The sequence below is a fragment of the Scatophagus argus genome, chromosome 6, assembly GCF_020382885.2.
Source record: "Scatophagus argus isolate fScaArg1 chromosome 6, fScaArg1.pri, whole genome shotgun sequence".
NCBI classification, from domain to species: Eukaryota; Metazoa; Chordata; class Actinopteri; family Scatophagidae; genus Scatophagus; species Scatophagus argus.
In genome coordinates this window covers 4,558,219-4,585,276 of record NC_058498.1, presented here as the reverse complement: position 1 = coordinate 4,585,276, position 27,058 = coordinate 4,558,219, and the positions used below count along the sequence as shown (strand labels likewise).

The 27,058-nt window shown below is 42.3% G+C and overlaps 1 protein-coding gene across 3 annotated transcripts in view; it reads left to right on the top strand.

Moving 5' to 3' along the window:
- The window catches only part of LOC124061081 (disks large homolog 1-like), a 94,115-nt gene that overhangs the window by 61,014 nt on the left and 6,043 nt on the right, over positions 1-27,058 (top strand). Inside the window, exons 15-23 of one of the 3 annotated variants that reach the window (XM_046392613.1) lie at positions 1,974-2,130; positions 2,650-2,752; positions 14,010-14,124; positions 20,915-21,097; positions 23,126-23,180; positions 24,665-24,680; positions 25,909-25,950; positions 26,406-26,456; positions 26,735-26,836. In XM_046392613.1, the coding sequence (XP_046248569.1) occupies positions 1,974-2,130; positions 2,650-2,752; positions 14,010-14,124; positions 20,915-21,097; positions 23,126-23,180; positions 24,665-24,680; positions 25,909-25,950; positions 26,406-26,456; positions 26,735-26,836 (824 nt within the window). Of the gene's footprint in view, positions 1-1,973; positions 2,131-2,649; positions 2,753-14,009; positions 14,125-20,914; positions 21,098-23,125; positions 23,190-24,664; positions 24,681-25,908; positions 25,951-26,405; positions 26,457-26,734; positions 26,837-27,058 lie in introns of all 3 variants that reach the window. The other 2 variants (XM_046392612.1, XM_046392614.1) reach the window with 2 other exon arrangements.

The following is a 27,058-nucleotide window of genomic DNA, read 5'->3' as shown; positions in this document are numbered from 1 at the left end:
TATTATGGATTATCTGTGCAGTTTAAAACATAAAATGTGACTATTTCTTTTTTATCTGGGCGATCTGCAGACATTTAGTGCCTGATTATCAGAGTTATAAAACTAAAATGTATTGTTTTTCATCAAGAGCATCAAAATTATCTATAGACGCTGTCATTTTGGATTTTGTTTGTTTTTTCAATTTTGGCATGAAGTCTTACGTGAAATGTAATGTGACATTGCATATGTCATTTCAACTGGGCCACTAAAAGGTGTCTTATTGTTCCCATTGTGTTATGAAACAGGACATTTAATTTTGGCAGTTCGTCCCCTATTGAATTTACGTAGATTCTCCATTGGTTAATGCTGCCACTGGACATTTGACTGTAATGGACATTTCTGTGCAATAACAGCTGCTACGTGTAAGGACACTTTCCACACTATTTGCATATAAATGTCATGCATGTTTATCAGTTATAGCAAGTTTTGTGCTAAAATGGCTTGAAAGTGAAGGGTCAAATGTCCATCTTCTGTGCCTTGTTTTGCTTGCCTCATATCCCCCGCCGAGGTCTTCAGTGGCAATCAAAGAGGCCTACGACACCAGATTGGGAAAAAGAGTCCTAGAGAGCCCAAAATACACTGAGTGACCTTCGTCCCTGCCTGCTCGCTCTGCTGCTCTGTGTGTGTGTGTGTGTGTGTGTGTGTGTGTCTTTGGCAGTAAAAGGCAGATGGCAGTACCAAATTTTCGTCTGGCATGTAAACTCAGGTCACATATGTACACACATGCACATACACACACACACACACACACACACACACACAGCCTCTGAGATACACTCTCAGTGCTGCTACACTGTTTTTAATCCATTATAATGGACGGATTACAGCCTATCACAGCCCTCGTCACTCAGCCGGCGTCACCGTGGTTACCAGAACATGACTCGTTTCGTCATAGCCCTTCCGGCCAATCGGAGCACTTTGATTACAATAAATCTGATAAGCCTCGGACTGCCGAATGGTCATTTTGATGTCTGCCCTTTTTTCCTCCGTGTGTGAGTCTCTCCTTTATTCTCTCTTTCATCTCTTTCCACTCTGATTACTTTCTCTTGTAAAATAGACGATCACAGGTTTTAATAAATGTCCACTCAGTGAGTGCGATTCTAACATCTGCTTAGGTCATCATGCAACTCATCACTTTGGTGTAAAAATCCCAGTCAGACACCTGAATGAAGTTAACTCATGTTTATGCCGTGGTGTTTATTGTGCATCTGTCACATCTGGATACTGACTCAGCAGTTTCAGACAGATACATCATCATCTTCATTAGAACGGTCAGGGAGGATGAGGAGGGATCAAATTCACATTGGCTGAGTATATTTGAAAATACTCACTGGTCACTCACTAACAGGTGTTCAACTCACCTGCTTGTGCTTTTGTTTGCTCCCATTGCAAAAAAAGGCAGTCAGGTTATATTAAATTACTGAAGAAGAGAAACACACGCAAGTTTAAAGAAAGTCAGAAGTGTGTGTGTGTGTTCTGTGTGTGGTGATGGAACAAACCAGAGACAGTGCAGTACTGACATCTGCTGGCCGTCATCGTGAATTATTCTAATTTTAAATACACTTTCCTCCCACTTAGGTACTTTTACTATAAAACTATAAGTATACCCCAGAGTAACTGCTAAATATGCTTAAAATATATTTGTGTTTTTTTCTTTTGTGGTTTTGCTGTAAGTGTAAAATATTAAATCATATAAACTCACCCTGTCTTTCACTGGTTCTGTGCTTAAACAAGTGTTACAGCCACACAGCAGCTAAACTTGAACTTTAATCGGTAATAATAAAAAAAATCAACAGTTCTCTGTAAGTCATAACTTGTTGATAATTAAGATGCAAGCAAAACTGTAAAATGAACTCTGATTATATGCTTTAATTTGTGATGCAATATCATCAGCTGTGTGTGTGTGTGTGTGTGTGTGTGTGTGTTATTCCCAGGGAACCCAGGCGGGTGGTGCTCCAGCGAGGTTCCACAGGTCTTGGTTTTAACATCGTTGGCGGAGAGGACGGAGAAGGGATCTTCATCTCCTTTATTCTCGCTGGGGGACCAGCTGATCTCTGTGGGGAGCTACGGAAGGGAGACCGCATCCTGTCGGTATGAACTGAGACCACAATCAGCACGCACAGACAAACAACACAGTAACCAAGATCTGATGAATCCTTGAATTCATTCGCAGCATCTGCAGCAATCATTTCACTGAACTGGTGTAGTTTTCTGTGCACACTGCAGTCAACCACCACCAAACGCTGACAGGGTGTGTGTGTGCTGAAGCTGTACTTTGTGTTCCACCAAATTTAAATATGGCTTTAGTTTTCTTTAGTCTGGATTCAAACAGGATTTAATCATCAGACTGTAGAGGCCCTGATAATCCCCTCTGGGTGACTGGGACCATTTTATGGTGCAAGTGCTGACATGAAATGATTTTATGCATTAAACCAGTCTGTATGCATGTGCATGTGTACATGTGACACACATGTGACTGGTCATCTGTGAGTTATTGATCCACCATGATGTGCAGTGCTCATTTCACTGTACATTTACTAATATTGATCCAAGGCATATGCTCTAATTTTGCGCGTGTGTGTATGTGTTTGTGTCTGTGTGTGTGTGTAGGTGAACGGTGTGGACTTGTCCAGTGCCACACATGAGCAAGCAGCCGCTGCTCTGAAGAATGCAGGACAGACCGTTACCATAGTAGCACAGTACAGACCTGAGGGTGAGTACTGCAGATAAACACAGCACACTACCATCCATCTCATGTACAGATTCATGCATAAGTAAATCTGGACAGGATGGCTACAGAAAAGGACAGATTTTTGTTGTTGAGTAAATTATTCGCCTCAGAAAATGTCCAGTGAGTTAACCTCTCACTTCACCACTGTGATGTCCAGGTGTCCTCAGATGTCCTCAGGACCCTGTGACATCACACTTCTGACCACACCCACCAGTGAAGCAGGGTGCTGTCAGACATGAAGCCTGCTTGAAGCTTTTAACCACAGACAGCAGTGAAAGGCTGCTTTTCAGCCTGGTGCAGGTTTAATGGTGATGTTGTGTACCTGCCTCCACCTCTCTTCTTCTTCTCCTTCTCCTTCTTATTCTTTATAAACATGAACAAAGTCTGCTATTAATAAGGCCAACATAAACACCATTTTAAATGGGAGGCAGTGATGATGTACCGGGTTTTATATTGTTTCTCAGAATAGCTGCTGCTGATTTCTTCATATTTTGTATACTGAAGTTGACATGCACACACACACACACACACACACTGGGAGAGTGTGTGTGCTTTACCAACAAGCATCATCCTGGAGATTTGTCTACTGGGAGTGACTAGGAAGGCTGTAACCTAGGAAACCAGGTTATAACTGCTCAGCTAATGGGATGCTGTCATGGTGGGAGACCTGAGAATAACACAAACACATTCAGACACACACATTCACACACAAACACACAGTTACACAACAACCCCTGATTCACATGTGAAATGTGTGTGAAGAGGTTGTGTGTGTGTGTGTGTGTGTGTGTGTGTAGTGTCATGTATTATTTAGTCAGAGAGGAGGTCTGAGAAGGTGTCATCATAGGTGAGACCAGATCACTACACACAAAATCACAGCCCCTTAAAAACTGTGAGGGGAAGCTGAGGGGCAGAATACATCACATAACGAAGAAGGCATCAGACTCAAGGCGTTTTAAATCAAACAAGAACGAGATTTTATCCAAAATCAAACGTTGGAAATCAGTCTCCTGGCACTGATGCAGTAAAATCAGCTCAAATAACCAAATAAGCTTTGCCCTTTAAAATAGGTGAAGTTGTTGATACAGTAGGAGATTATTTATCCTTTCACGTGAATTATCATATGCATCAGATGTTGTGTAGCCCTTAATGTGATGTTTCTGAACCTCTAAGCGAAACACTCTAACATGATAAACTGTTCATTCTTTTTGTCAAGTCTTAATTAAAAAGCCTTTAAAGCATCTCATTCTGTGTAACTAAAGACAAGGGAAGCACAAACGCTGAGAATCAGAACGTTTTGTTTTTGATAATATACTAAGATAACTGAGAACTGACCTTGTCATACCAATACTGTAAACTTCAGGGTCGGCTCGTTTTTCAGTTCACTGGTGTTGTCTACCCGGCTTATCAGTCTGTAGTGAGCGCACACAGGTGGAGGATGTGGGATCCTGTGTTGTTAGACTGGTGACTGGTTGCAACTGGTTATTCCATTGGCCAGCAGGAGTCTTTCATAGGAGTTCACTTGTGTCAGAGCGTCGAGCAGGATCAGGACCCTGGACAGCACCGTGAGTTCTTTTGAGGACTTAAAGCAGGCATGTCAAGCTGGTCCACAGGAAAAACCTGCAGCCACACCGGCCCTCCTGTGGACCAGTTTGACATGCCTGACTTAAAGGGAAAGTCACCCCTTAATAATGTGATAATATACATTTTTTAACTTTAATGTAATTAGTACATTTTTTAAAATAAATTTATTATTGATACATCTTGCTTTTCAAAAAAAAGGGCGTTGTAAGATACACTACATAGACAAAAGTATTAGGACACCTGACCATTACACCAACAGCGTACTCTAATGACATTTTATGCAAAATACACAGACAGCTTTGCAGCTATACCAGCTTCCACCCTTCTGGGAAGGCTTTCCACAAGATTTTGAAGTGTTTTTGTGGGGAAAAGGGGTAGAAAAATACCTTCTCCAAACAGTTGGAAGCATAGCATTGTCCAAAATCTCTTGGTATGCTGAAGCATTAAGATTTCCCTTCACTGGAAGTAAAGGTCATACACACCTGAATTCAGTAATATAGAGATGTGTCCCAATACATTTGTCTATATTGTGTGTCAGATATTAGAATTGCTTGTCTTCTCAACAGGCTGTAGAGGCTTGTGTACCTTACAGGTCATGAGCTGATACTGTTTTATAAGCAGTGGTGTTGAAGAGTAAAAACCACAGCAGAATTACAGTGAATTAATACACAACTGAGCGCAAAAAATCAAAAATATCTAAATTTCTTAGTTTTTGTTTCAGATTTTTTTTTCTCAAAGGAGAACACAAGACACAATGTGAGAGCAGAGATGGACGATGTAAAAGATGTAAAAGAAAATGCATTTCAGTTTTTGGAAAAATTGTAGTTTGTTCCCTCACAGAAGTCCCTGAAAGATAACAAAATTTCTCCTCGTGTCCACTCTGTGTGTTTCATACAGAACATAAGGATCGACAGGCGTACTGGACTAAACTAAACTGAAATGGATTGAAAACGTTTCCATCGACATTTTTTTCCGTGACTTTGGTTTCCTGTTGGAAAGTGTCCTTTTAAGAGCCACCTTTTAAGTCTACTTTTCATGCTTGACACTTCAGTGTTGTTTATTTATAAGCTGTCAAAGTGGATTGATGGCCTGTCGAACTGGCTCGGTCCGGCTCTGTTTTGGCATCGTTTGGTGTTATATTGGGGTTCTTGCAGTGAGAACACACGGCAGGTGTCAGAGGTGGGCCAGATGGCTTCGCTAAGAGCCGACTGTGCTGTCGTCTGGTTCTTATGTTCAAAGTTTCAACATTTAACAAACAAGGTGTACTGAAGTATTCAGGGGTTTTCTCACATGCTGACCCTCGGAGAGGATTGTTTGTTGAAGATTTGTGTCTGTATATGTTTTTGTCTTTGTTTCTGTGTGTGTCGTGACTCTCATTAGTGACTGTTGAATGAACTCCATATCTAACCTTCTGTCCACGCTGGGCTCTGGTCAGCACTGTGTTTTTCTGTGTGTGTGTGTGTGTGTCTACATCTGAGGTCCATGTTTGTCCCGTTCCCGTGGTGATGGCATGCGGTGACCAGCAGTGCTCCCTCTGTTTCACTCACACACTTCCTGCCAATGAAAGAGGAACTTATAATGACCTCCACCAGGAGAGGAAAAGTGTCTCTCTCGCAGTGTGTGTGCAGGTTTCCTCCTGTTCTTTATATTAAATATGGTGCTCAGAGTAGACAAACACAACACAGCTTGCCACTGAACTGAACTCACGTGTGTGTGTGTGTGTGTGTGTGTGTGTGTGTGTGTGTGTGTGTGTGTGTGTGTGTGTGCTCGCTCAGGCAGCTCGGGTGGAGTTAAGCTGACGCAGCAGATACAGATCTGTGTTTATCTGAAGTGCAGCAGATGGAGTGTGTTTGTCTGTGGAAAGTCTTCATGCTGTGTTGGTGCTGCCGACTTTCCTCATCACGTTTTTAGGCTATTTTAAACCAATTTTGTGTGTCGAACCTGTGGCGCCAAAATGTGTTTGTCCTCAAATTCATCTGAATTCGTCCAGACGAAGCCATTTGACTGGATTTTCTCCCAAAATCTCCATCTGTAGGTTTTTTTTTTGTGAGATATTGTTTTGTGCAGAACAAACTGACGGTGGTAAAAAACATACTTTTTCTTCGCTTTCAGATCGTTAAGTTTAACAGTTGACCCTTTAAATATTAAGGGAAGCACATTTTACATGCTTTTGTGATGTTCTGACTCCAGTGATTGAGATGCACTCAGTGTACTTACAACTAGAAGCTCTAGTTTGTCATTTCAGCAGCAGATTGTTTCATGATGGTGTCCCAAGTGGCAAACTGTCATTTCCACTCATCAAAGGTCTTTTTTTCCAACAATATTCAACTAAAATTTAAAATTGTTAAAGGAATATCGTACTGTTCCTTCTGTCAAACATTACAGTCTCCCTTTAAAGCTTTTCTTACAACAACAATCCTAATATAAATGAACAAAGTAGATGTACGACTTTAAGGACTAAAGCATATTCAAAGGATATTCACCCACCAAGAAATCCTAGATAAATGTTTCTCAGGTTGCCTTGTAGTTTAAAACAAACAAAACTTCTTCCCTCATATAGTTAATATTCTTCTCATTTAACGTTGGCAACAGATGGATGTATGTGTTAAGGATAAATGCACAGTATATGCAGCATGTGCATCTGATACAAGTTATGAATCAGTAACATAGTTTAATCCTGGAACGCAGACTTTTTTCAAATAAGCAAACCCTCGAGCCCTTTTCAAATGAGCTCACACAGAGCTGATTAAGCCAATCGCAGCCTGATACATTTCTAATTAGTCTGCAGTGTTTAAATCTGTGTCTGTTGTGGCTTTCCTGTGCTGGCACACCAGTACCCATGCGTTTTAGCGAACACTGGTTTTCCAGAGCGGAAAGTGGGAGCAAACGTAGCGACGGAGCAGACTGTGGTGTCATAAGTCGACATTGATTGTGTAATTACCCTCACTGCCAGAAGGGGGAGACAAAAGTTCTGGATGTTCATTAAAAACACCAAAATGTTGCAGTATTGACCTTTTAAGCATGATCTCCCCCCGTGCCATCAAGTGTCCTGATGTGGGACTGGTAATGCCTGCTGGTTGACAGCAGCATTAGTCACTGGGATTACACACAACTGTCACACACACACACAGGCGGCGTCTGTCAGCAGTAGTACTGAGGTGATGCAGAGAGGATTATCTTCACTTCCCTTAGCCTGCTTATTACACATTGTGTGTGTGTGTATGTTTGCACCAGTTGTAAAGTAGACGATTAACAGCAAAACTCTCTCTCTGGGCTTTCAGACACAAAGTTGTGGGGGTTATTATCTGAACGCGTACAGTAGCTTGCTTTCCTTTATTTCCCCACTCCACTTTATGGCTCAGTTTCTCTCCTTCCTCCTCATCCCTTCCCTTCCTTCCCACCTGTCAGCTCCTCCCTACCTCACCGGCGTTACTGGTGGTGTGGTAATGGTCTGACTCAGCGCCACAAAGTGTGATTTGGGGGATTTGAGCTGTCACTTATAACAAGAAGGTGACTTATTTGCAGCGTGCTGCCCCATCGCTGCCATGCTGAGGCTTTTATTAGCTGCCACGGATGAAACACAGTCTTCAGCTTCCACTTGACATGTGAATGTATGACATTTCTCTCATTTTTCTCTCCTCTGCAATCTGGTCAGCTAATCAATACCAATATAGATTACTTTATTGTATTGTATCAATTATAGATGAGCACTTTCAGCACTGTTATTTTTAGATTCAAAGCCTGGTATCAATTCTTGTCCAGCTTTACAACAGACTTACAACAGACAATGTACATAGCAAAATTTAAAATATGGCCTTGGACAATTTAGATTTTTGCTGCAGCATCAGTAAAATAAATCAGACAGGGAAAACGAGAAATTAAAACAGAACAAAAGGTACTCGTAATTAAATGTGCCCTGTGTTTTCTTGTTAGTTACCAAAAAAGACAGTGATGTGTATCCTTTGTGACATGTTCAAAGCAGGGTGGACGATGTGGCCAAAAAATAATATCACAATCTATTTCATCACAAATCACAAACTTTCATTCTACACATTCTCTAGCCATACTAGAATCGGCTAATCTCTTTGTGTCACCGCCGCCGATCATAAGCACGACAAACAAAACGAGGGCCCACTCTCTCAAAACCTCGCTCCATAGCAGAGCCAATGGTGTAAAACGCCGCAGGAGACCAATAAATGTAACGTAAGCAATAAAAAATAAAAATGTTAGAGCAATAATGACATCAGATAGGACATGAAATCGACGCTCCTTCCTGCAGGAAAGTAAACGAGGGGAGAAAATATTGATTGTCAACAGTACATTCATGTATTAACTCGCGGCAGTTATTGACAACACTTGTACTCAGGCGAAGTTTGTAAAAATATTAGAAAGGATGATCTGAATGCAAAATATTGATGCAGTGCACACAACCCTAAAGATGAGAACTGACCATCTCCAGTGGTTTCCTGTCGGACAGCACTGAAGCTGCTCAATGCAGAGAAGGTCTCTGCCAGCTGCTGAATGGGGGAACAATGCTCCTCTTGGGAGAGGAGGGGAGAGGGGAGGAGAGGAGAGGAGAGGGGAGGAGGGGAGAGGAGAGGAGAGGGGAGGAGAGGAGAGGAGAGGGGAGGAGGGGAGAAGAGAGGAGAGAGGAGACGAGAAGAGACGAGAGGAGAGAGAGGAGAGGAGAGGAGTGATGGGAGAGGAGAGGAGGGAAGAGGAGAGGAGTGATGGGAGAGGAGAGGAGGGAAGAGGAGAGGAGTGATGGGAGAGGAGAGGAGGGAAGAGGAGACAAGAGCAGAGGACAGGAGAGGTAAATGAAGGAAGCAGGGAAGGGGGGAATATGAGCCCCAGAGCCATTAGTCTTTGTCATCACCCCTCCCCCCATATCTTTCCCTCCACCTCCTCCTCCTCCTCTGCTTCTCTTCTACCCTTTTCCCATCTCTTTCTCCTTTATGTCTTGTTTTCTCCCTCCATCTCTCTTGCTCTTAATATGTCAATGCTGCATTGTTGACAGAGACAGTTAGATGCTGATGAGGTGAAACTTCATATCTGGTCATTTCGATGTGTCTTACTGTCACTGCTGGGGAGTTTGGTGTGCAGAGATGCAGGCAGTGATAGAAGTGTGTGTTTCTTTCAGGGAAACCTTTCACATGATACACATGTTTTCAGTAGCTTTTTTTTTCATTTATATAGAAGCTTTCTTACAAGTGAGGGGCTGGAAAAGACAAAATCGGATTATAAAACAGAGGAAATGGGAGATTACGATTCTCTCTGGGAGATAAAAAGTGGAGATGGAAACTGACAGATGGAGACACAAACAAAATCCATGCAGAACCAAAGCAGTTTGATTTCTTAAATGTTAAAAGGAATCTTAAAAGGAAGATGTGAATGCCTTTCTTCTTCTTTCTTCTCTGTTTCCAAAACAAATGGAAAATCCATTTAAGAGAAATGAATCAAGCTGTTATTTATGCTTCCCAGAAATCAATATTCAAAACCCTTGCTAAAGGTTTATTGTGTGTGTGTGTGTGTGTGTGTGTGTGTGTGTGTGTGTGTGTGTGTGTGTGTGTGTGTGTGTGTGTAGACTGATTCCCTGGGCCAAAGTAGGGCAGGAGAGCCTGGCATCGACTCAGCTTCCTGCATGAGTGACCTGAGGAAACTGCATGTGTGTGTGTGTGTGTGTGTGTGTGCGTGTGTGTGTGTGTGTGTGTGTGTGTGTCTCCGCCCTACAGCAAGCTGCTGTCAAACAGGGGGAGGAGCAAATGAGCGCACCAGCGAACGAGAGCTAGAGAAAGAGGAGTGTAGTAGAGAGCGAGAGTGAGAGAGAGTTAGCATCTGTTGTTTCTGTGGCAGCTGAGCAGCACTGGACTGATTTTACACACACACACACACACACACACACACACACACACACACACTTCCTCTCTGTGCCACACACTGCTGCATACCTGCACACACTTCTTTCCACACACATTTAGGCTACTTCTTTCTGCTCCGGCTCTCTCACATGCTGGCGTTAGATCCTCTCCATCATCTCTCTCTCTCACTCTGTTTTTTCCCTCTCATTCACGTTCGCTCTAAGTGGCACAAACGCCTCTCTGGCACCCACAGACACTAACCTGAAAGCCAGCGCGGCAGCATCACTTCGTGCGGACGTTGAGGCTGCCTGCCTGTCTGCCTGCAGCATGTGAGTACAGCTGAACGATAGTTGGGAGAGACAGACCTGAATTGACTTACTTGTTAACATCCTGCCTCCAGCAGCATCCTGGCATCACTTTTTAGCGGCTCACATTTCAACCCTGAACACTTTGAGCCTGTAGTTCAGGGACTTTGAGTTTTGGGGACTGATGCTTAAGTTAATATAACAGGCTGAAAAAGAAAGACTCGGTCTGGTTAATCTGTGGTGTTCTAACACTGTTATCTGGTGATGCAGCATTAACACGCTGGCTAATGACTCTAAGAGAGGTTTAGCATTAATGTCACTTCTACTACTGTTGCTTTTTTTTGCTTTCTTTTTTTTTTACTTTTATTACTGTGATTCTTTTTCTGTATGACTGGTTTTGGTTTCTAAAACTGAGATGATCTAAGACTGCAGCTCTGACTTTTCTGCTTTGGTCTTAAAAGCAGAAGATGATCAGAGCTGCAGCTTTGTCAGCACCAGCTTTGTCTTTCTCTTCAGGACTCAGTAACACTAATGTCTCAGCTGCAACTCAGTCTTTGTTCCATCGAGCTCGGAGAGGAGTAACATCTCTCTGTTGCTCTACAGTATCTCTGTCTCTGTTGTTTCACCAACCTTCTTTATCTCAGTGTATCAGATGTGAGTTTGCTGCAATACATCTAAGCTCAATCACATCATTCATCTGTTTCCCCTCCTTCCCTTTTCTGTCTATCCTCATCCTGTCTCATGTTCTCCCTCCCTGTCTCTCTCTCTCTCTCTCTCTCTCTCTTAATCCCATAATGCTGCATTGAGGCAATGTGTGTCGACAGGGACAGTAAGATGCTGATGATATGAAAGTTCATAAAGCATGTGGTGATTTCTATGTGTGCGATCACTCCAAACAAACTGGAAATAGAAGTGTTAATCCATCAATTTGTAATGGATTACAGCTGAGATTGAAAATGCCAGACTGAGGTAAAGAACTGAGGGTGAAAGCAAGCAATGAAATTTTCAGCATAAGGGCATTTTTATCCTCTCGTCACGGGGAGATTCGAGGCTTCGTCAAACCAAGTTCATGCTGTCTGAATATAAAACTTAGCTGTGACTGTGGCAAGTTGTGTTCTTCTCATTGGTACATCATTGTGTTGTTTTTGGAGATCATGTTACTCTGAGCGTTTCAGGCATTTTAGTACAGTTTAGCCGTTTGTGTGTGTGAGCTTCACATTAATGAACACTTTGGGGGGCGAAATCAGAGCTGAGATCTGGGGTTTGTAGGCTGGTTTTTGACAGCGTTCAGAGGTAAGCAAGGAAATGAAAAGAGAAAGTCTGGAGGATGCTGCAGGTTCCAGTTGTGTGTTTGTTTCTGCGTGTGTGTGTGTGTGTGAGAGAGAGAGAGAGAGAGAGAGGGGAGGGAGAGCGTGACCGTGTGTACCTCGAGTATGATTGAATTACTCAGGGTTAATTAGATTCTGTAGTCTACAGTAACGGTTCAGACACACACAAGCACACACACACAGACACACAGGCATCCTTCAGAAGGGCTTTTTCAGGCTTATTGCCAGCGGCGTTGTCATCCGAGCGTTCGTTCAGGGGTTTCTGGGAAGCCGTGTGGTGTTAGGAAGGCTAGAGGACAGTCAGGATTCAAAACACACACATCTGCTGTTTGTTTGCTCAGACAATCAAAGATATCACAGTTTACTCTCGTTCAGAGACGGCAGTAAGCTGATTAAAAGTAGTATTAAAGTATTAAATATATATGTTTACTTTTTCTGCTGCAAGAGGCCCATCATCCCAAAATACACATTAGGGACCACATCAGCTCATTCGTTTCCTACTTTGTGCATTTCCATAACTAATGTACATTTATAATTAAAGAGGTGCGGTGGCATTTTTACGGCCACTCGAAAAAACAAAAATGGGTCAGAAACTGGAGGGTTTTTTTGCAGCATGTAGCAGGAGGATACTGAAGCACGGGGCTGCTATGCTGAGTGTGTGAGCAAATCCTTGCACTTTGCATTGATTGGTCAACTCGTTGCCCTCTCGCAATTTCCTACTTGTCGTTCGAGTGAGATAGGGATACTGCTGTTCCTGGTAATTAAACTGAAAGTGCTGTTTAAAAATTCATTGTTGCATCTGTGTAAAACATCAGCAAGTACATTTGGGAATATTGAATTTGCACAGGTTTGAGAAAACGTACGCACTCACATCCGCTCAGGTTGTAGTGTCGCAGTCCAGGTTCGTTTTCCAGATATCTCAGTGTGCTTTGACTCCTGATTCAAGCTTTGTGTGTTTCCAGTAGATTCGCAGTCATATGAGCTCAGTAAGTAAAACTCCATGAGAAGGCTGCACCAGTGATGCTTCGTCACACCACTGCTGAGCCTCTTGAACGTCACAGTGTGAACTCGATGCTTGTGCTCAGTGCAAGCTTGCTTTTTCTTCCCACCCGCAACACAACATGGAGGCAGATGAAGTCAGACGGCAGCCATGTGTGACAGCTTTAGTCCGAGTCATGTGAGTTTACATGTTTGTCAGTTTTTCTCATGAAGAAACTCACCATCAGGTAATTATTCTCGAGTATCCTGTGTGGCAGAGACTGAAAGCCGGTTTTAATTGAGTGATAGGCTGAAACTAAAATGTTTAATAGTCGCTGGTGTGTTCTTGAAGGAAGGAAGGAGATTTGTTCTGAAATTCAAATAAGTCTGCCATTGCGCCGGTTGATGGCCGCCAGTTAGAGACACAAGTGACCAATCAGAGGACAGGAACTCAAGCGTACTGCAACACGTACTTGGAATGTGTGTGTTTTGGTTTTTCCATGCACCCTGCCGCTTAAAGTCTGCTTAATAAATACATTCTAACATCTGTATTTATAACTAACATCAAATTCAATATGAAGAGATTTATACAGTGATTTTTTTTTGTGTATCTGAGTCAGTGTGTTGCTCTCAAACAGGATGTCTGTGTGTGTGTGTGTGTGTGTTTATGATGATACTGACATGAACCAGGTCTGATGTAAGAGGAGTTAATATTCAGATCAAACAGACTATTAAAGTATGGCTGTAGAGAAACTGTTGATAGCTCACTGCTTGCCTCTGCATGCTTGTGTGTGTATGTGAGTGTGTGTGTGTGTGGAAATAAACTTCCTGCCACTTTCATCTCATCTCAGGATAGATGTTGTATTTGTTGTACCACAGTCACTTGTAGGAAATGTGGTTAACTCTGTGAATAAACCTCCTCCACCCTGAAAGTCGTGTTCGCGTCTGTTCGTGCTTCTGCTCTCCTCTTTGATCTACGTGCTGTAATACGATTTCTGAATTACTGAGCAAAGATGACTGAAGTGTAAAAAAATCACTCATGTCTCTCCAATGTACAGCAACAGGTAGCTAATAAAAGTAGATACTTGATGTAAGTCTTGCTTACCTGTCACCTGAAGTCTGCCAGGTCTAACGTTGTTTGTTGTTTGTCCTCTTTGTGTGTGTGTGTGTGTGTGTGTGTGTGTAGAATACAGTCGTTTCGAGGCAAAGATTCATGACCTGAGGGAACAGATGATGACCAGCAGTGTCAGTTCCAGCTCAACTTCGCTCCGCTCCACACAGAAACGCACGCTTTACGTCAGGTAACACACACACACACACACACACACACACATACACAGGTGACTGATTGTCCAGTGTGCTTCAGTGTGACACAACTATTATAAGGTCTTATCACAGCTGTCACCCCTGTGTCTTGTCTGTGGCGAGATGCTGAAAGAGAGGTAATCGCCTCGAGCATCACAATTAGATCGTTGGGAAAATACTGTGTGTGTCCAAAACACAAACACATCCATCGTGTGTTTGTGTGTTCCTGTGGCATTGTTGTCCTCGCCTGTCCTGGTTGTTTCTGTCTTCTCTGAATCACCCCTGTCCCTCCTTAGCTTCGTCTGCAGAGCCCAGAAGCAGCGTCAGTCCTAAGATCCTTTTGCAACATTTGAAGTATTGATTAAACGCTACTTTGCTGGCTCCAGATAAGCCACATCGAAGCTCTTGGCGGATCAATGCAATGGAAAACAAAGCATTAAAAGCAGCTCTAATGGTCACACTAATGATTAAATCCACCGGGTTGGCTTTACGGAGACCAGGAAAGAGTTGCCCTCATGTTAATTGGAATGGCATCCATTTGGATCCTCATGCAGCTTTCGTGCTTTAGAACCTATTCTGTACATCATTTAAAAACACAAAGCCTCACGGTCAGTGTAAAAGAGCCCACTTACTGATTCTGTAACAGGAGTTCGTATACAACAGAACAGAGAAGAACTCAGACTTTTACTGCTGCCCTGACTCCAAAGCAGTTTAGGTGCTGTGTAAAATGTAAATAAAAACAACATCATTTGCACACAAACAAACAGGCACCATCAAGTATTTTCTCAAAAGCAGTAAATTGTAACATTTAGCAGATAGAAAAGGAAAATGCGTCGACCAAGGCTAATAAACCCAAAGTGACTCTTAGTGGACATTGTGACACTCTTGTGCTACTTAAGAGCACCACTGTTTTCTGTGTTGGTTTTATGTCAGGCAAAAAAAACCCCAAAAAATCCTTAAAAAAGACATACTAATAATACGCAGCTGATAAGTGTTGTGCATGAAAGGAACATCTGAGCAGAATTGTGTGCAAGTGGTCTGGAATAAAAGCAGTCAGGTCACACTCACCTTGAACTGCACAATCTGTGACCGAGTGAGTCACACACAGAGCAGCGCTGTGGTCAGACTCTGCACAGGGAGCTCCAGGGCCACGGTCACATTAAGCCCTCTGGGACATGTAGTCCAATAAGTGTGAGAGATTTATAAGACCAACTGACAGATAAGCTCACCCGACTGACTGAAATACAAGCAGACTGACCGTCTTAAAGGTGTATTCTGTATGATTTAGGTGATCTATGGACAGAAACTGAATAGAATCTTGATGATTACATTTTCATCAGTGTATAATCACCTGAAACTAAATGTTGGTTGGTTGGTTTTGTTATCTTAGAATGAGCCTTTAATATCTACAGAGAGAGCTGGTCTTCTTTGGCGAGTCCGCCGTGCTGCACCGCCATGTTTCTACTGTAGCCCAGAATAGACAAACCACACACTGGCTCTGTAGAGGGGCCTTTCTGTTTTCAGGAGTGAAATGAGGTGTTCATTTGGTTGCAATCTGCAACCGCACCACTAGATGCCACTAAATCCCACAGACTGGACCTGCTTTTGTATTGAATATGTGACTACAACCTGATTCTAGTTTTTATTTCCTCTCGGTGAGTGTGTGACTTGTGAAACCTCCAGTGACACATTCACCATAAAACAAAATACCCCTTTGGGAAAAGTAGATTTCATAGAAAAATATAAGGAAACAGGACATTGCAGCTGGTTGCCGTCACCCTTATTAAATTTTTAGGTAGTCGCTCGTGGGCATAATTATCATTAGGATAAATTAAGTGAGCAACCACTGTTTTTATTTACTTTTGGATGAAAGAGTTAATAAATGGCCTGTCTACTTTGTGTACAAAATTCAAATTTGTATTAAAGCAAGGAAATTCTTCCCTGGGGTGACCTGGCTCAGAGAGGCAGTTGCAGGCAGGTTGCAGAATATTTACAAGAATATTTTACAGAAAAATAAGAAAAAAGTCAGAGAGCAAGTACTCTCTCTATATACAGCTGCTCTAATAGTCACAACAGCAGATTTACAGAGCAAAACATGAGTCACTTCTTTATGGAGTCAGCCAGCATCAAATGCTAAACAAGCTCATTCACTTTTAAATCATTTCACTTTGTGTGTTGATTTTTGAGTTCTTAAAGGTATTTTTACATAAACCAAGTGTACATGATCCTATAATTGTATCCTATAATTTCATCAGGAGTTATGGATGTGTCGGATAATTACCATGACACCCCCTGTAAGATAATCACTTTACATGCTGAATTTTAATGACAACGCTCCTCCAAGTCCTGTCAAAATCAGACCACGATCATCTCAAGGTTATATAGAATAAAGTAGTAACACTCCAACAAGCCACATGATAAATCACTGTCATACGTGAATCTGATTACTGCCCAGAAATGACCAATCAGCATCGGATATTAAACGGGAGCCCTCGGTCCGGCAGCTGATTGGTTGCGGTGAGGCTGTTGGTGCGTGATAGAGTAGGGGTGCCTGGTGCTCTAGGCTGCTGTATGTGTTCATGCATACAGTGTGTACGTGTGTGTGTGTGTGTGTGTGTGTGTGTGTGTGTGTGTGTGTGTGTGTAGTGGGGGTTTGTACAATGTGCATGTGTATAACAGGTATGAAACAGACTAACCGTTCTTCAAAGGAAATGTCACAGAATCAAGGTAACGTAAGAACGACTCTCAGTTGTGTGTGTGAGGTGTGCGTGTGCGTGCGTGTGCGTGTGTGTCCTCCTCTCTTCTTGTTTTACACCTTTAATGTCCTATTTTAAACGCACTGTATGGCTCGATGGTTTGGTATTGTAACCGAATATTCACTCGCGCGGACGTCTCTACAAAGTAATGATAACACAGTGAAGTTTAATCCACATTCAAAGTACACAATGTACTTTAGATTCTCAGTGACAAATATTTTTTAGCATTTTATTCTGTTTATTTATATAGTTGCTAATTTTAAATATTACGATTTATTTGATGTCAGAAGAGGGGGAGTTAAAGAAAGTCCGAACAGACCTTGCACTCAGGTGGACCCTGCTGGCATCTTTAAAGTCAGTACACATTCAACCAATGGGTTTATAACAAAATACAAATGCTCTGATTGGAGTTTGAGGCTGCCTGGGTGCTGAAAAATGATATCAACCTCTGCTTGCACTGACCTCTGCTGCAGTTATCAATTTCACGTTTTAAGTGAGCGGAGTGCCCCGGGACCTTTGCTTCTTGTCGCTGAATATTTTGGTTTTAATCGGGTTGAGTGGACTGAATGTCGTCTGACTTTTCAGTCGGGTGGCAGCAAATGTTAAACACACATTATAGATAAAAGAACCGTCACCAACTTGCGCTGCACATCCACTTCTAAAGCGTATGCATGCGGTAATGTTGGCATTCACTTAAGTTTGGACAAAAGATTGATGTTCGTGCCAAAAAGCAACAACCCAGCACAACACTTTCCTTAAGATTTAGAGTTTCCTCAGCACTCAGTTGGAGAAGATGAGGTCAGTATTTTAACACGTGTTCCGTCACTTGAGTAATTAGATTTCAGAGGTTCCCACATAGGAATTAAACCAACTGTAACACTGAGAGCTGGTAATTGATGTAGAGGTACATTTACATGTGGCCTTAATGATAAGCGACATGATCCGTTGGTGTGGGCTGTGTGGAACTCAAAATACTGGTGTTGTTATTTTTGCCCCCTCTTGGAGTTGTGGCGTTATAAATCCAAGGAAGGTTATTAATATATGTACATCTGGCAGCTGCCCTTTACTCTGTGTTCCCAATATGGACAAAAGTATTGGGACACCCTACACACAGACAGCTTTGCAGCTCTAACAGCTTCCACTCTTCTGTGGAGTGTTTCTGTGGGGATTTTTGCCCATTCATGCAGTAGAGCATTTGTGAGGTCACACACTGATGTTGGACCAAAAGGCCTGGCTCACAATCTCCATTCCAGTTCATCCCAAAGGTGTTGGATGGGGTTGAAGTCAGGGCTCTGTGTGGACCAGTCAAGTTCTTCCACACCAAACTCATCCAACCATGTCTTTATGTCTTATGTTGCCACAAAGTTGGAAACATAGCATTGTCCAAAATGTCTTGAAGCGTTTCCCTTCGCTGGAAGTAACGGGCAAAGCCGAGCAACTGAAAAACAGCCCCGTCCTAATACTTTAGTCCACATAGTGTAACTGTGGACCCACTAATGTAAATGCAGCATGTACCACATGTTTACAGTATTTCTTTTCAGTACTAACTTTTCACTTGCTGTGCTTTGTGCTGTGTGTTAGAACATTTCACATTATTACAAATTCGCCTGTGAATATTGAGTTCTTGGATAAGTTGCAGTACGGTTTGGCTGCTGGCTGTGCAAACTCAGCACTAATGTGCTAGTTAATGTTACCCATGTCCACATGTACATCTCCACAATTTAACACACACTCTGGGATCAGGCCAGTGTAAAAGATTACGCTGCAGTAATTACCATGTTCCTTCACTTGGATAATTAGATTTCAGTGGGTCCCACACAGAATTAAACTGTAATACTGAGAACAGGTAATTGATTCAGAGTTACATGACAGAGCTGTGGCCTTAATAATACGATACGTCAGTGGAACCTGGTAGCTGCAAAATCATTTGGGAAGTGTGGGTTAATCTTGTTGTCTCTTTTTCTGTATTTTCTTCTATAATCAGTGTAATGTTAAATGTAACCCTGCACTTTGTATATCCAGGACCTGTAATCTTCAACATGTCATCACCCTTACTTAAATTTCTTTTTTACTGTTTTTATTTTAATTTCCCATAATATTATGAAAACATCTCTAAATTAAGTTGCCTGTCACTCTTCATATCCATAGTATAACAGGAGGAAAGGAGGAAGTCATATGATGTTTTACAGTGACAAAGTCTGTGTCGGGAGGTCAGGGTGAATGAACATAAAACAGTTTATTCAACACTGATTGTAAGTCTAAGAAAGCACAAACAAACAAATGCCCCCTGCAACAGATCTGAAGCATGCTGTTGCAGAGTGCAGGTTGTCATCCAGTTCGGAGGCTCTTTTTACCCCTGCAGTAACCTCCAGGCTCCAGAAAACGTACTAGGAAGTGATTGTTCACAATATCTAATTCCCTGTGTCAGGAAAGTGCAGCGTCACTGACGCAGAGGACTGAACTCCGATACAGAATCTCAAAAGGGCAGGCAGGCGGTGCTCCAAAACAATATTCTTTTATTTATAACAAAAAAGCTCAAAACAGGCACACACTTACTGTGGCGAAGGAGGTCAGGACTCTCTGTGGCAAAAAATCATGACAAGGTGAAACAAGAAGCTCCTGGCTTGAAGACATGGAAAGAAAATGATCCATCAAACAGTGACAGGGAAGACGAGGACTAAATAGACAAGACAATAAGACACAGGTGCAACACATTAAGGGATGAGAAAGCAATCATGATGAACAAAAAGAGACACACAGGGGAAGTGACACTTTCAAAATAAAACAGGACATGACGAAAACCTGGAACATAATACATGGAAACACATGACAAGACGGACATGAAACATGACATGAGACCAAAAAACCAAAAGACAAAGCATAACTTAAACACAACACATGACACCCTGTTACGACTTGCTAACATGTTGAGGTTGGGTGCCATCACAGCTGAACTGTTGACTTCTGGTTCATAAGATCACATTTTTTCCCTTCAGACCATCCAGTTTGGAGTCTGGTCTGATGGAGGGTCAGATTTCAGCAGCCAGCTACATATATGATGTCCTGCGTGGAATCATCTTTTAATGTAACGTCAATAAAACATGAGCTGATGGTTTTTGTAATGATGTGAGACTCTGAGCATAAACCTCACTGCTGTCTGATTCTCTCTGCCCTCCCTCTCTGTCTGTGTTCTGTTTTATTGATGAAGGCAGTGGGGACTTTAGGGAATGCCGGTTATTTCAGCTCTACTTCCTTTGTGCGCACGCACACACACACACACACACACACACACACACACACACACACGCACTGCTGGCCTACTTTCCCAGGTCTTTTCCCTCTGGATGAGTTTGAAGCTCTGTGGTCACAGAGACAGATCACCGTTCAGACACACACACACACACACACACACACACACACGAACAGACCGACATGCACACAGACAGATGTGTACAATCACACTCACGCACACACAGGGGCATGTACACACAGACAAGGTCATAAATTAATAGTAGGAAAGCAGTCCTCAGCTGTTTTGGCTCTTATTTACCACAGCAGAACTTTCTGTCAGCCTCAGTTTGTCAGTTGATTATATTTTTAAGCGTTTCTTATTTGGAACTATGGAAGGATTTTTTTCCTAAATTGCAATGAAGATATTTAGCAAATAAATTCACATGTCTACTAGAAAATGTACTTCAAAAGTTAGAAATTATACATATAAAAACTAAATTTGTGATAAAATAAATAAGCAAAATGTGTCTGTTTTTATAAAAAACAGCACAGTGTTCAAAATGAAGATGGAAACTATAAAGAATGTGCATTTGTTCCTAGTGTGCAAAATGTGTGCGAAAACAGTAGCCCAGGATATGCAAACGTGTGCTTTAGAGTAATTCGCTGAGTTGAGATAAAAAGCATTTTGTCATCGCTGTCATGTGTCTGCCCTTGCTAGCTGGGATGATCTCGCTGAAGTCGTGTTTATGACTAAATGTGCGTAATATGAATTTTTTTGTCTTCCCGTTTCTCTCTGCAGAGCGCTGTTCGACTACGATGGAAGCGCGTCGGATCTGAGCACGCCCAATCAGGCCCTGCCGTTTCATTTCGGGGACATCCTCCACGTGAGCAGCGCTGGCGAGGAGGAGTGGTGGCCCGCCCGCCACCTCAGCCCTCCGCCTCCAAACTGCCCTGAAGTGGGAGTCATCCCCAGCCGCAGGAGGTCAGAATTCAGTTTGGGTTCCAACTTGGAACGGAGTAATTTTATCAGTACTGCTACTTCAGTGAAAGAACCAAATACTTCCTACAGCACTGCTCACAACTCTGCTAACATCATCATTATGCAGAATCTGCTGAATATAATCCCCGTGGTGGAAACTGAGCAATATTCCCTCCTCCCACCACCCTCCCCCTTCTTATTTCCCAGAGGAGGAAGTGGCAGACAGATGTTGATAGGCTTCTGAGGTGGGAGGAGGAGACGATTTAGAACAAGTCTTGTTACCGTCCGCGACACTGGGAGAGGTGACGAGGAGGGAGGGAAGGTGATGGAGTGGAAGGAAGGAAAGTGAGGGCGTGTTAAAATGTGAACAAGGGATTAGAGGCAGCGAGGATGAGTGGGAGTGAGCAATGGAGTGAGAGAATGGAACATGGGAGGGAGGGATGCAGAGACTGTCACACAGGGGTTTAGACACTGTGGTATTAATAGACTGAGGTGTTAGAACAGGCGCAGGGTTGGAGAATCTGTGGTGTCGGAGGCTCCCGCATCAGGACTTGTGGAATTATATTGTGTGCTAGTGAAATATGAAGTATTAAAGGAAATATTAGAGTACGGCCACCAGAGGTTTGGATATGAGAGGAGGAGGCATTCAATGCAGGATATTAAAACATGGCTGAGGATATTGATCAAGCTGAATAAATGATTGATTATTACAGGCTGCAGATATTCGAGATTGGTGTGATGTGAAGTCCAGTATGGTCCAGTTCCTCTTCTTCTCATCTCCTCCTCCTCCCACACTCTCCTCCTCCTCCTAAATCTCTTCTTCTTTGTCTTCATCTGCGTTTCCTCCTTTTTCTGCTCTACTTGCTCCTCCTCTTCTACACTTCACCTCTCCTCTCTAAACTAATTGCTGGTCTTTCCATTGAAATTACATTCATGTTATTTGGAGTAAAGAGAGAGAGGAGAGAGAGAAGGGTTTGAGAGGAGAAACAAATACAGCTTATTTGCGATGCAGTATTATAAATATTTTCACATGATGTTATTGTGTTGGGCTGTAAAGCTTTTCAGATCTGAGCTGCCATCATGGATTAAAACTGAGAAATCGTCTGCAGTCCAACATTTTGCATTGCATTTGCAGTGTTTATTGTAAATTTTTCCTGTGACTGCTGTTTACAGACATTTGGATGGCAAAAGCTGCATAATGTAAGACTTTGTCTAAAAAAATCTTGCTCTTCAGCTTCAAATTGAGGCTTCACCAGCAGGAAATGTCGCTGCACAGGAAGTGACAAATCTAAATTTAAACTTAGCAGACAAAACTGTCTCTTTAGCAGGAGGGAGCAGACGTTCTGTGAGGAGAAAATGTCTTTCCTACTGTGTGGCTGAAGTATTTTGATGTTGTCTCACTCTCGTCTCTTTGCTTCTCACTCGTATTATTGGACATTTACAAGCTATCTTATCTCCACTGTCAGTATCTTGCAATTAAATTTTGCGAAATTCAATCAGTTCATCCCTCACTACTGTTCAGAAAATCCCATAACTTCTTAGTGCTGCTTATAGACAAGACAGATCCAAAAATACTTCAAATGTGGGAAACTGCAAAAAAAATTTTGGGGTGTGAAAAGATCTGTGACTGTGAGATTAAAGTATTTCCATGCTTTCGGGGTGTCGGATGTTTTAAAATAATGATAATGTCTGTGGTAATACTCTTCCAGATGTAAGAGGTGATCTGAGGTAAAATCTCTCTGCAAATAGAGTTCACATTTGCATGGTTAAAACCCCTCATTATTTTACTGTGAACAATAACTGTAGTGTAGGCAGTGTTTCACAGGCTTAGAGCAAAACTCACTGAATAAACTGGCGGTGAAGCAGTAACATCTTTTTGAACTCTGTCTGACATTCAAACAGAGGAAGTAAATTCAAATCGGCTTCATTTCTGTGTATTTTCTTCTACCCACACTCTTACTGTTTGTGTTGGGGTCTGTCCTCTCTCAGCATGTCTCCTTTCCTTTTTTCCCCTGTCCTTTCCTCTGGCAGGGCAGAGAAGAAGGAGAGGTCGAGGTTAAAGGTGGTCAGAGTGACGAGGTCTCAGGACAGATCGGTGAGTAAAAGCTAAAAAACAAAGGCTCTGCTCTCACTTTTCATCCTTAACATGAAGACTAAAGGTTGTCGGTGAAAGAAAGATTAAATCCTGTTTATGGAAGTGTGCTTTTACTCGCTCGTAACAGGGGTTCAGGGTAAATATTGGGAAATTAATAAATGTGATGTTAAAACAACCTTAACCGTAATGTATTGTTTCCAAACACACCCTCAAGGAACTTTTAAGGACATAAAACAAACACATATCAAACTCGTGTAATAATAAATTCCCGGTGAGCTTTGGTTCTCAGATGGAAACTCGAATGTGTTGAGGTGCTGTTAAACCTGGTGCAGAAGGGGGTCTGACATTGTGTTATTTGCAGTGAAAACTGTTTATTTTTTTCCACCTGTCAGCTGAGTTATATATAAACCTGCGCTGATAATAAAGTCTGAATTGGAGATGTTGGATATTTCCATTCAAAGGAGTCATTTCTCACCTAAACTGTCTTAAAGCGAGAGCACAAGAACTGGAAGTTTGTTTCACAACGTTTAGCTAAATCATCAGCTTTATCACATCCTGTCCAGATTCTACAGCATTCAAGGAATTTTTATTATTCTACACATATGATTATGAATGCGAGTTATTAGAAATAACACTGAAAGGATCAGCAGTCCAAACGAGCTGTAGCTGTCAAAAGTATTATTTTATTTTGGGACACTGAGATGAAGACAAGCAGAGAATTGTTACTGTTGTGTAGTGAGTGATATTCCTCCTTTTTATTACATTAGTTAAACAGTTATTAGGACTATTGTTGACTGGAACATATTCAGTTACTCCTTGTCACATAAATATTAAGGCTATGATTTGGTCTTTAATTTGCACTTGATTTCAAAGATCCTTTGTCACCTAAATGGTGACAGTAAATGAATTTCTGTGACTGAGCTGACTAGAAATGTATTTTGGTATTAACAGCCACGCCGACTGTTACTGGGAAAACGTAGGCCGGTTAACTGTGTGTTAATAAAGGACTAATTAAACGTACACGAACCAGCTTTTTGTTCCACTGATGTCTGTGATTTGGGAAGGTGCAGTCAGAGTTCACAGGCGAGGCGACGATGTGACTTTAATCACATTTCACACAGCGTGATGACGAGAGCTGACACACGAGTCTAACGCGAGCTATTGAGCTCGCCGTGTTGTCGGCTCGCTCTCTGTTTGACTCGCACCGTGTGAATCAGCAAGTCTGCAATCAGCAGCTCTGCACGGTGACGAGCTGATAATTAAAAATTATCACACAGACACACACTCACACACTCACACAGGCTACATCCCCTGGCTCTGTGCTTTGACAATGACTGCAAATTAGTCATTCACAATTTGTGTGTGTGTGTGTGAGCTTTGAAATAGGATGTCTGCTGATAACAGTCAAGATACTTTTGTGATCATCTTCAGCACGATTATTAATTCTCTCTCTCTCTCTCTCTCTCTTCCTGCAGGATCAGGATGATAAAGGTAAGTATTATCTCTGTCGGTGACACCTGCTGGTCAGAATATGTAACTTCAGCTCCTTAGCAGACTAAACTAACCGTAATGTACCTTTCACCTCCACCCTGATCTCTAACCTCCTCCCTCCAAACGTCTCCTCCTTCTCCATCCCACTCTGGGATGGGGGAAGAACATGATGGAGGTGGATGAAGGTGGTGTAGTGAAATGGACAGTAAAGTTTACTGACCGCTTATGCAGTTTGACAGTCATTAACATACAAATGGTTAATGTCTGACGAAGAACTCTGCAAGTGTGCACAGAAAGAACTGGGAGTGGTGGAAGAAATATTCAGATCTTTCACTTTCACTTGAGTAAAGGCAGCACTAAAACAATTTTAAAATTCGCTCTTACAAGTAAAAGTTTTTAAACTTGTACACTTTTTTGCATGCTGTTGGGTGATTTCACGTACCTGGTAGCAGTGCAGTGTACTTCATTGTAGGTTTTAAAATTTGAATTAGCAGCAAGTTAATATTGCAATTAAAAAGTACAGTGTTTTCCTTTGAGATGTAGTTGAGCAAAGAAGTGTAAAAAAGCACAAGATTAGCTGTAAAGAGTAAAGTACAAGTACCTCAGAATTGTATTTCCACTGCTGCAAACGTTTGTTTCTAGAAGGTAAAAGTCAAACATTCATTTCTGCACACAGTCATGAAAAGTGAGGTTCAGACTGTAATCACATTTTCCCAGAGTTCACTGTTTTCATGAAGAGGCAACCACAAACAGGCATGTGTTCAGCCTTCATACACAGGTGTCATACTTGGCTCTACTTGTGCTTGTGCTTTCTGCAGCCAAGTGTCTCGTAACACCTTCACTGCTGCCATAAAGCAGCAAAAACTCACATATGTAGTCACATGAAGCTCAGTCTGCTCATGGTGGTCGATACTACAACAGATAAACTGTGTCGTGTCTTCTGTGCCGCTGGAGGAGCTTGTCCAAGTCTGAGGCCTCAGGGTTTTAACAGAAAGCCTGCAGTGCAAAGTGGAGGCGTAGAGTTTGTAGGAAGTGAACTCCTGCTCACCTGAACTGGATAAGACAATACAGACTCATGTGTTGCTGATGGTTTTTTGTTATGAATGAATGTGTGTAGGAAGAATGCAGGTCTGTGTGTGTCTGTGTGTATCTGTGTTTGTATGTGTGTGTGTCTGTGTGTGTGTGTGTGTGTGTGTGTTGCTGACTCTGACTTGTCTTGTCCTTCCAGAGCTGGTAACCTCTGGCACCAGCGATAGTGAGAGTTGTTCCTGTAAGTCTAGACCCTCGTCTATCTCTTTCTTTCTTTCTTTCTTTCTTTTCTCTCTCTCTTTTTCTTTCTCTCTCTTTGCTCGTTCTTGTTTAGTTTGGATTTTATTTTCAAACCTCAGCCACTTTATGTTGCTGCTGGTTTGTGTGTATTTCTCTGTGTGTTTCTCTGTGTGTGCTCGTGGGTGCGTCATGCACATGCACACGTGTGTTTGTGTGTTGTGATCACTGTGTTCCTATGTGCATGTGATGTGTTGTGTGTGTGTGTGTGTGTGTGTGTGTGTGTGTGTGTGTGTGTGTGTGGGTCAGCGAGTTACCTTCATCTGCTTCTCCAGCCTTTCCAGAGCTGCTGAAGGAGTTTAGTGTTTAGTCCGAATGTGGTAACAGGTAAGGGTGTGTGTCGTGGTCGATAGTCCCATCCACTCTAAAAGTGTGCATCATTTCTGTTTGTCCAATCAGCTGGCCAGGAGGAGACGCTTCTCACCTACCAACCGGTCATGCAGCAGGAAGGTCAGTGCTCAACCTCACATCATCCTCAAGCTGATGTAGAATAAATGTGCACACTAAATGTGCAGTGGGTTTATCAGAGCAGCCCCCTTTCACATTACACAAAATCATTTGACTGATTGTTCATACAGAAAATATGCAGCTTTAAAGCTCATTGAACAAAAAGACAAGGAGAAGACTTGGTGCCAAGGGGTTAAGAATTTTTTTTATTTTCATGTGTTGACATATCTTAACTTGCTGTGTGTCTGTGTGTGTGCACCAAACTGTTTGTCATATCCCAGTTAATTACACGCGGCCAGTCATCGTGCTCGGACCAATGAAAGATCGAGTCAACGACGACCTCATCTCTGAGTTCCCTGACAAGTTTGGCTCCTGCGTCCCCCGTGAGTTTCTTAACTTTGTTGTGAATCCCACCAGCGACCTCTAAAAGTCATACTGGACCTTTAGACAAAATGCGGTCTTAACCTCAACACGCATGATGAAAACTGTAAAATCATGTTTATAATGCTGTAATGAAAGCTGACACTAAATGCAATGTTGTGTCATTTATGCATTTTTATGAACTCGCTGGTAGCTGATGTTTAGCTTCATTTGGTTTGCATCTG